Source organism: Onychostoma macrolepis, chromosome 22, assembly GCF_012432095.1.
Source record: "Onychostoma macrolepis isolate SWU-2019 chromosome 22, ASM1243209v1, whole genome shotgun sequence".
In the NCBI taxonomy this organism is placed as follows: Eukaryota; Metazoa; Chordata; class Actinopteri; order Cypriniformes; family Cyprinidae; genus Onychostoma; species Onychostoma macrolepis.
The window spans coordinates 7,654,578-7,664,706 of record NC_081176.1 but is presented as its reverse complement, the minus strand read 5'-3'; the positions used below and the strand labels follow the sequence as shown (position 1 = coordinate 7,664,706).

The following is a 10,129-nucleotide window of genomic DNA, read 5'->3' as shown; positions in this document are numbered from 1 at the left end:
CATGAAAACACGCCCCCACATGTCTACGTCACGATGTGGTAATATTTGCATAATGCCGCCCAAATGTTCACGCAAAGAAAGAAGACGTGGTTTCAGTAACCGTAGTATATTTCCATATTTCCAAAAAAAAAAAAAGGGTCAATTCCGACTTTGCTATGACAATCTGGCGCTTCTGAATCAACAACTATAAGTATGTTTTGTTATTAGTTTAAGTATTTGCTATTGACTATTCGAATTCAGAGTTTTGCGTTGCGTCGTGTGGGTGTGTGTGTGCATGTGTGTGAGAGAGAGACAGCGTCACATCACAGTGGAGACTTTCTTTATCGAGGCTTGTGTGCAAATACATGGGTCTTTCTATACGTCCACTTTTGGTATGGCAAGATGTCTTAAAATGTATTTATTTTTTTAACATTTAAACTTAGACCACATTATTAGATTACTTTTTGACAGCTTAATTATTATTATTTAATTTTTTTTTAGCTTTTTTGTGCAATTATTTCAAGACCACATGTATCATTTTTTGTCACTGGTGTTACCTTCTTTAGCAATATTAAAAGTTTTTATGAAATATTATTTCTAAAAAAAAAAATCAGCACATGTAGTCAGAGTTACAGAAAAATAATGAAAATGCAAGAAATAAGGTGATTATGTTTTATTTATTTAATGTAACGGACAAAAACAGTACAGTAACACAGTACCACAGCATAGTAACACCAGTGACATACATTAGACCTGATATACTGATCGTCACTTGTGCTATCCATAAGGAAGGTAACACCAGTGACAATTTTCATGAAAAATGCATTTTACAAAATGTCTGCTGCAAGGTATCAAGCCACATGTTGTCAGTCATGGTATACTCACTAAATTAAGTAGTTTAATCCATTTGTATATATGTTTTTTTTTTTACATTTGACTAACAATAAACAGGTCATACCAGTGACATCAACTAAAAGCTTCATATGAAAGCATGAGGTAAATGAGAACATTTCTCATAATTGAAAAGAAACAGTGGACTAAACATGGGCCTTTTTTCATAGATCTTTAGAAAATAGGAAGGAGGAAGTCGAGTGATGTCATTAGTGTGATTTTTTTTATTTTTTATTCCAAAATAAAATACTTTTGTTAAACGGGACTCTGTTGCTCTTTCAGGCTTGAACTGATGATAAAACTAAAGACATTATTAACTGTCTTTATAAAGCTGAAGCTGGCGTTTATGGTAAGGGGCGTTACATTTCCGACATGTGCTTGTGGTGTTCAGCCAATCACAATGCACTGGGCCAGCTGGCCAATCAGAGCAGACTATCCTTGTCGTAAGGAGGGGGCTTTGTTGAAAACGACGTGTTTGGTTTGAGAGAGGCGGGGCATAGAGGAACGACAATAATGTACAGTATTTGAAAAATAATGTGTTTTTTGAACATTAAAGCTGTCAACATATTCTGTTACACCAAATACACAAAACAATGATCTTTAAAATGGTATCATATGACCCCTTTAATTTGTGGTCATTGTAAAAAGATATTTTGAATATTCATGGATCATATATGGCTCTTTATTTTTAAAATTTTTATGACAGGGAAATCAAAAAAAAAAAAAAAAAGACATTTGGTGTCCTTCATTCTTTCTTCTGTGCTTGATTTTGTTCAGTTCTTCTGGATCTGATGTCATAAACCAGAATAACGACAATAGCCACGCCCACCAGAGCAGACAGGACCAATCGGATCACAGCTTCAGTATAACCACAACAGTGTTCAGAGTCTGAGGAATAAAAACATCAAACTGGGATCAGCTCAGTCAATAAACGCTAATATCAAGAATATTTGAAGGACAAAACAATGATCTCTACTCACCATAGACAGAAACACTGAAAACTTTTAATGGATCTTTTGGTCCAAATATCATTGATACATAACATCCAGCATGTTCAGTTGTGATGTCTGTGATGGTCAGAGATCCAGTTTGTTTGTCCAGCTTCAGTCTGTCTCTAAATCTCCCATCAAGAACATCATCATGTACAGTAATTCTTTTGGGCCTTTGACTGGTCACAGCTGTTAAATCATTTCCATTCTTATATATCCATTGAATCGTATTACCATCCATTATTTCAGTAAGATCAGCGTTTAGAGTGACTGGATCTCCCTTCTTCACTGATATTTCATCTGTATCACCAAACACACAGAGAACAAACAGAAACGGGGTTTGTCACAAATTAATACTGTTTAAATACTTTGTTTGTTTACATACAGTGGGGGAAAAAATAATTTGATCCCCTGCTGATTTTGTACTTTTGCCCACTGACAAAGAAGTGATCAGTCTATAATTTTAATCGTAGGTTTATTTGAACAGTGAGAGACAGAATAACAACAAAAAAATCCAGAAAAACTAATTTAAAAAAAGTTATAAATTGATTTGCATTTTAATGAGTCAAATAATTATTTTACTTCTTCGCAAAACATGACTTAGTACTTGGTAGCAAAACTCTTGTTGGCAATCACAGAGGTCAGACGTTTCTTGTAGTTGGCCACCAGGTTTGCACACATCTCAGGAGGGATTTTGACCCACTCTTCTTTGTAGATCCTCTCCAAGTCATTAAGGTTTTGAGGCTGACGTTTGGCAACTCGAACCTTCAGCTCCCTCCACAGATTTTCTATGGGATTAAGGTCTGGAGACTGGCTCGGCCACTCCAGGACCTTAATGTGCTTCTTCTTGAGCCACATCTTTGTTGCCTTGGCCGTGTGTTTTGGGTCATTGTCATGCTGCGATACCCATCCACGACCCATTTTCAATGCCCTGGCCCTGATGGTACATGGCCCCGTCCATCGTCTCTTTGCTGCGGTGCAGTTGTCCTGTCCCTTTAGCAGAAAAACACCCCCAAAGCATAATGTTTCCACCTCCATGTTTGATGGTGGGGATGTTGTTCTTTGGGTCATAGGCAGCATTCCTCCTCCTCCAAACACGGCGAGTTGACCACAACACTTTCACCCAGTTCTCCTCTGAATCATTGGCAAACTTCAGACGGGCTGTACATGTGCTTTCTTGAGCAGGGGGACCTTGCTGGCGCTGCAGGATTTAAGTCCTTCACGGCGTAGTGTGTTACCAATTGTTTTCTTGGTGACTATGGTCCCAGCTGCCTTGAGATCATTGACAAGATCCTCCCGTGTAGCTCTGGGCTGATTCCTCACCGTTCTCATGATCATTGAAACTCCACGAGGTGAGATCTTGCATGGAGCCCCAGACCGAGGGAGACTGACAGTTATTTTGTGTTTCTTCTATTTGCGAATAATCACACCAACTGTTGTCACCGTCTCACCAAGCTGCTTGGCGATGGTCTTGTTGCTCATTCCAGCCTTGTGTAGGTCTACAACTTTGTCCCTGACATCCTTGGACAGCTCTCTGGTCTTGGCCATGGTGGAGAGTTTGGAATCTGATTGATTGATTGCTTCTGTGGACAGGTATAAAAGACACCTGGGAGCCAAAAATCTTGCTGATTGATAGGGGATCAAATACTTATTTGACTCATTGAAATGCAAATCAATTTATAACTTTCTTGAAATGCGTTTTTCCGTTTTTTAATTTTTTTTTTTTTGTAATTAGTTTAAAATTAAATTTTCAAATGAATAATAATATAAAACAACAGAACAGACACCAAAGAAGCAAAATAGTGTGGATTAATATTGTATCTGGTGAATAAAAAAATAAAACCGGTGGAACTCACCATAGACAGCGAGAACGAAAGATTTTCTGATACGTTTGATCACTTCTCCAGAATAAACTCCATTATGTTCAGCTGTGAAGTTTGTGATGGTCAGAGATCCAGTTTTATTGTCCAGCTTCAGTCTGTCTCTGAATCTCCCATCAAGAACATCATCATATACAGTGAATTTGTCAGCTGTTACATTGATGTCAGCTATTAAAGCATTTTTAATCCAAAAGCTCCACTGAATCACATCACCATCCATTATTTCAGTAAGATCAGAGTTTAGAGTGACTGAATCTCTCTTCTTCACTGATACTAACTTCAGTTCATCGTCACCAAACACACCTAAAGAACAGAGTTTATCACTGAATAAAGCTTTAGAATCACTTGATGTTGGTTTGATGAAGCTTCACTAAAATACTTGACTTAAATTTGAAGTTAATAATATTCTGCAGCAAAAGACAAAACATGATGAATGAAAAAAAAAAAAAAAAAGTTACAGATTTTGTAAGCATACTGCATAGTTGTGCTTGGAGTCAATCATTATATTTATGATAATGCAATGAAACATGCCAAATTGTGCAGATATAATTTTTGGCGAGGCTGTCATAGAAAGAAATTCTGAATACATGGAAAAGCAAGAGAGAACCAACAAAATATTAATAACTGATTATGGTCTAGTCAATGTATGTTTTTTTTTTCCCTCTGAGCTTTTGTTTTTCAATGCATTTTTTTTCCCATCATAAAATAAAGCCTGTAGCTGTATTTTTATTAATTTTTCCCCCCAAAATAATTGTGTCAGACATACAGTGCTGTGCAAAAGTCTTAGGCCACTAGTATTTTTGACAAAAACAAAAAAGGTTTTAAGTCAGTTATTTCTATATTTTGCTGTAGTGTGTCAGTGGGAAATATCAGTTTACATTTCCAAACATTCTATTTGCCAGTAAGTCAATAAGTAAACCATTTATCCAATTAATGCCAAATTGTGTGTGTATCATCTAGAGACCCTCATGACAAAAAGTTATTAGATAAAAGTGGTTTAGAAGATATAGTTTAATAAGTGCACACTCAAAAAAATTATTCAGTCTAAATTTACATTTTATGTAATTCAATTGCATAACAATTTTCCATCCATTTAGATTACATAGTTTTAACATAAACAAATCAATAAACTAAATGTGAGTCATATCCATCAGTCATACATGAGTGAAACAGGTAAGTTTTATGTAATAATTCACAGCAAAGTCCCCACACTGCTCAGTGTTCATGTGTTTCCACACTACAGAGTGTTCAAGTAGAATTGAAGCAGTGCTGGAGTTAAGAAGATAATTATGTGATGATTGATCATTAATGATGAACAGCTGCTGTTATCAAGAAGAATCACCGAAGGAAAGAGAAACACAAGAACTACAACTGATCACAGACTGACCAAAACAAAGACCACAGACATCAAGAATCAGTATATGAATCTCAACAATGGTGACAGTCAAGAAAATATTCAGATGAAACTCTGCACATCAAAAAACAAGCTACTAAAAGTCACAACTATAACAGCATACGTAAAATAAAATAGTAAGAATAAAAGAAAATAATCAGACAATTCAGCTGCGTTGTTTATTCATGCTGCAATGCATGCTGGGATACATGGGAGAGTCTAGTACTATGCTGGTACCCAGCATGCATTGCAACATGAAGCATTTTGTTGACTGTCACCATTGTTGAGATTGATATACTGATTCTTGATGTCTGTGGTCTTTGGATTGCTACAGATGAAAACTTTTTGTGTACAAAGTGATTTTTAAATTATTTAAATTATCTTATTTTACAAGACTGCAAGATCTGAAGCTATGTAAAAAAAATCTAAAGCAGTACTACATCCATACAATCAGATGTTGGACATGAAATGAGGTCTATCTTTTGAAATGAGAAACTCTTTTTTTTTTTCTTAGCTTTGCTGGCTAAGCTAAGTGCATTTTATTTAAACACACAGTTAAAGTAACCAGTGTAATATTAACACCAACATGTCAAGGGTCAAGAGCCCAACAAAAGGAAACACTGGTCTCTTTGATGGTGATTTCAAAACAATAAAGCATCTAAACCTCTGTTAATTCTCAATAAGAGCTTCTCTAGAAGTGTGACAGAAATAAAGTCAATCTGGTCAGTCTGATGCTGTTTAATCAGATCTTGAGAGATTTAATGTCTTCTTTTATTTCAGTTGATTTCATCTTTGGCTGTGTCTGAAGTCAGTTGTAGTTCTTGTGTTTCTCTTTCTTCGCTGATTCTTCTTGATAACAGCAGGTGTTCATCATTAATAATCAATCATCACATACTTATCTTCTTAACTCCAGCACTGCTTCAATTCTACTTGAACACTCTGTAGTGTGGAAACACATGAACACTGAGCAGTGTGGGGACTTTACTGTGAATTATTACATAAATCTTACCTGTTTCATTCACGTATGACTGATGCATATGACTCACATTAAGTTTATTGATTTGTTTATGTTAAAACTATGTAATCTAAATGGATGGAAAATTGTAATGCAATTGAATTACATAAAATGTCAATTTAGACCGAATCATTTTTTTGAGTGCATGGAGCAATGGCTACTAAATGTATTGGCGTATATCTTCTAATCGGTTTGACTAATTAACATTATTTTGATTTTATTTTGTGTGAATCAGTCAAGTGGTTTTAAGAGGAGATCGAAAAAGAAATTACAACATGTTGTACTAATGTTGGATAAGAAATCTATTGATATTTCTATGGAGAGATGAAGGACGTAATACTAATGTTGTCCAAAAGAGGGAGGCACAAGACAACAAATTATTTTAGGCCCAGTAGTAAAGTATACTAAATGCTAAAACAATCTAAATTTAATCAGTTTCCAAATATATCTGTGATCTCCAAAATACCTTCATATTTATTTATATATCGTAATTTCAGAAAATATTTGTCAAGTTGTCAGACATGACTGCATATATTGCGGTCCAGTTAAAATGAAGAGACAATGTTATTTGTCTATTGAGATATGTTACATACAATAATACTTCCATAGAAAGACACTGAAATAGGCCTACTTGTATTACGTTTGAAAAGAGCCATGGCCATTATAACTTAACTGTATCCTCTACATGAGGTATTTCAGTGAGCACCTTGATATCAATTTGACATCAAATATTACTCATGGATGATGATGCTCTAACATAATTTTTGCCATATCGCCCACCCCTAGCTGAGGGGGACCAAACCCATACCCCCCTCCCCCCTAATTTTGCCCCTGCCCCTCCGGAAGTCTGTGCACGCCACTGGAAGGAAGTATACATATTTGGGTGATGTAATATTATACTACATGTCATTAATTAATATATTAAGATATGGTAATATAATCATAATAATATATTAACCTATGTTATTTACATTACAAAAATAGCCAGTAGACAATGACTGCGTTTACATGCGCACGAATATTGCGACTATTTCCAATAATCAGAGTAAGGACTTAATCGCATTTTGATGTTTACATGTCAAGTGAAAAGCTCTTACTCCCGTTTACATGCAATTTCCATTATTCTTATTATTCGCTAAGAATTGTGGTTAATTTTTTTTACTGTCATTATTCACATACCCCACTGAACAGCACAAATGATGGACTCAGAAAGAGCAGTGTTACTGGTCGCTGTTTTAATTTATTTACGTCTAATGCATAATGATTTTGTATGGCTGTATTCCACGCTTTTTCGGCGCCATAGAAATATGATGGAGTTTGTTTGCCTATACGCTGCCGTCGCGTTCTACTCGCCGTTTCTGGATGAGGGTAAGGAACAGAGACTGCTGGCAGCTTGTTGTGTTTTCCTCAGAATGCGATGCTTTCTTCCCCTCCATCGTTTCTAATCTTCGTATTATTACAGGTGCGTGTCACGTTATTCATATATGTCACAAACGCATGCGCACTTTGGTCAGAGCGGTAATACTGCGATTAAGGTGTTTACATGCCTGTATATTCCGATTAAAATCGGCGTACGCCACCTATGTTAATACGATTATGCTTGCTGCGATTATGAGCTTAATCGCATTATTTAGATCGAAGTATTGCGTTTACATGAGGTAAAGAATAATCGCAATATCGCCAAAATCTCATTATAATCGCATTAAGAGGGTGCATGTAAACGCACTCATTGATGAGCAATACTAATTCACCACACTGCATGATGCGATGACAAATTCAAGCGCAGCTTGACCTAATTAATGATTAGTTATATCATTTGAATAAGAGAACAACACCAATACATTTAGGGTAATATCAAAAAAATGGTTTTGTTCATTACATCATAGATATGATTTTTATTTATTTATTAATTTTTTTCAGGAAACGGGCAGACTAAATAGCACCACAGAAACGCACAGTTTGAACAATTATGAGTAACATCTCATTATAATCGCATAAGAGGGTCCATGTAAACGCACTCATTGAGTGCGTTTACATGGACCCTCTTAATGCGATTATAATGAGATTTTGGCGATATTGCGATAATAACCACAATTATTAACCACAATTCTTAGCGAATAATAAGAATAATGGAAATTGCATGTAAACGGGAGTAAGAGCTTTGCTCTTGACATGTAAACATCAAAATGCGATTAAGTCCTTACTCTGATTATTGGAAATAATCGCAATATTCGTGCGCATGTAAACGCAGTCAATGTTTGACTTTCAAATTACATCAAATCTATGTCATTCCAAGTTTTTGACACCAGTTGGACTTGAGTATCTGACCTGTTTTTTGATGTCAATTTTGACGTCAATTTGATGTCTTTTCAACATCAATTGCCCAATGGGCTGTGCTTGATTGCTGCTTGTGGCTATATTTTCTTTCTTTATGTAATCTCAGACAGACCGGATGATGGTGAGATCAGATCTCTGTGTGGAGCACTGGCTGCGTGTCAGACGCCTTGTGCAAACAAAAATCTCAATGGATTGTTATGGCAAAAATAATATTTGGAAATGTAAAGTGATATTTCCTACTGACACACTACAGCAAAAGATAGAATAACTGACTTTTTTTTTTTTTTTTTTAGTGAAAATACTAGTGGCCTAAAACTTTTGCACAATACTGTATAACTTAACCAAATTTTGTGTTTTTGTTCTTCCCTTATATGATGCAAAATATTTAAAAATTGTAATATTTTACTCATATTTTGATGGTTTAAATCAAACTTGTATAGTCATTAAAAACAAACCAATCCAATCCCCTCTGGACATCAGTTTTGGTCACTAGTGTAGAAAAAAAAGAGACTTTTACTTTAATCTTTGATGTCACACTAAAACTAATGCTGTATTTGAGCTTCATATTTATTTTATTTAATCAATCCCTTATAAACCTGAGTATAGACCTAAATTCAAACTTGATCTTAAATGATTTCTGCATGAGAATAACAGTGAATTTTAATCCTCTCTGATTAATTTAACCAGTAAGTTATTACATGGTACCAGAACAGAAACAACTGAAGCCATAAAAACAGATTTCAAACTCACCATTCAGACGCCACAAACACAAACAGAACCAAAATCTGTGAAACATCTTCAAAAGACAAACTCTTCAAAACTGGATCAGTAATAAAATGACAGATGCACTGATGTGAGGCTGATCTGTAGTGAAATCATAAGAAACTCTACTCTGAGTCAAAATGCATGTGAACATCCAGCTCTTTTTTTGCTCATTTCACAACATGTTACCTTTATTGCTTTGAGCTCCAGTCAGCCTCAACATCCTGTTGATCAATGGTGTTGTTTTCAACTGAAAAAAAATTATCCGTAACATGATCAGTGACTTGAGAAGTTAAAAGTGTCTTAAAGCAGCATTTGATCTGCTCATGAGATCCTGAGAGTGTTTGGCTCTGCTCTCTCCTGTCTTCAGCTCGTTTGTTCTTAATTTCCTATCAAATGCCTTAATTGTTTCTCCTCACAGATTTCAGAGTTCCTCTAATGGCTTTATGGAGCAGGAATGGATTACCTGCTGCTGAATGTTGAATATTAGATGAACATCAAACACCTTAATGTTGAGATCCAAACTAACAACCTTCAATCTCTTGTTCTCAGTTCAAAATGACTCTATTCAGCACTGATGGAGCTTCAGATTTTAGTCTTTGAGGAAGAGGAATATTGAACGATGTAAGTTCTGTTTAACTGTAAATATATGTAGTTTTAAAACACACTGACATATTTCTATGTGTAAATCGTGTAAAACACAGTGTGCATTCTATGTGAGTGTAAAACACAGTTGTCAGTTATACAGCCATGAACATTGAGAAAACCTTATGTAATACAAGTTTGCACAAGAAAGACAAAATTGCAGCAACATTAAATGTAGAAACACAAAAGAAAGAAATGCTTGTCTCCGCAACACTGCTTGCACAAGAAAAACCACACT

At 35.4% G+C, this 10,129-nt stretch overlaps 1 protein-coding gene across 1 annotated transcript; it reads right to left on the bottom strand.

Moving 5' to 3' along the window:
- Positions 1–646: 646 nt before the first annotated feature.
- Positions 647–9,364, bottom strand: LOC131529763 (uncharacterized). The gene is made up of 4 exons (XM_058759644.1): positions 9,235–9,364; positions 3,716–4,042; positions 1,851–2,159; positions 647–1,758 (listed from the first exon to the last, which is right to left on the bottom strand). Exons 1-4 carry the CDS (start codon positions 9,278–9,280, stop codon positions 1,616–1,618), a joined length of 825 nt encoding a protein of 274 aa, XP_058615627.1. The 5' UTR covers positions 9,281–9,364; the 3' UTR covers positions 647–1,615.
- Between the last annotated feature and the right edge of the window lie 765 nt (positions 9,365–10,129).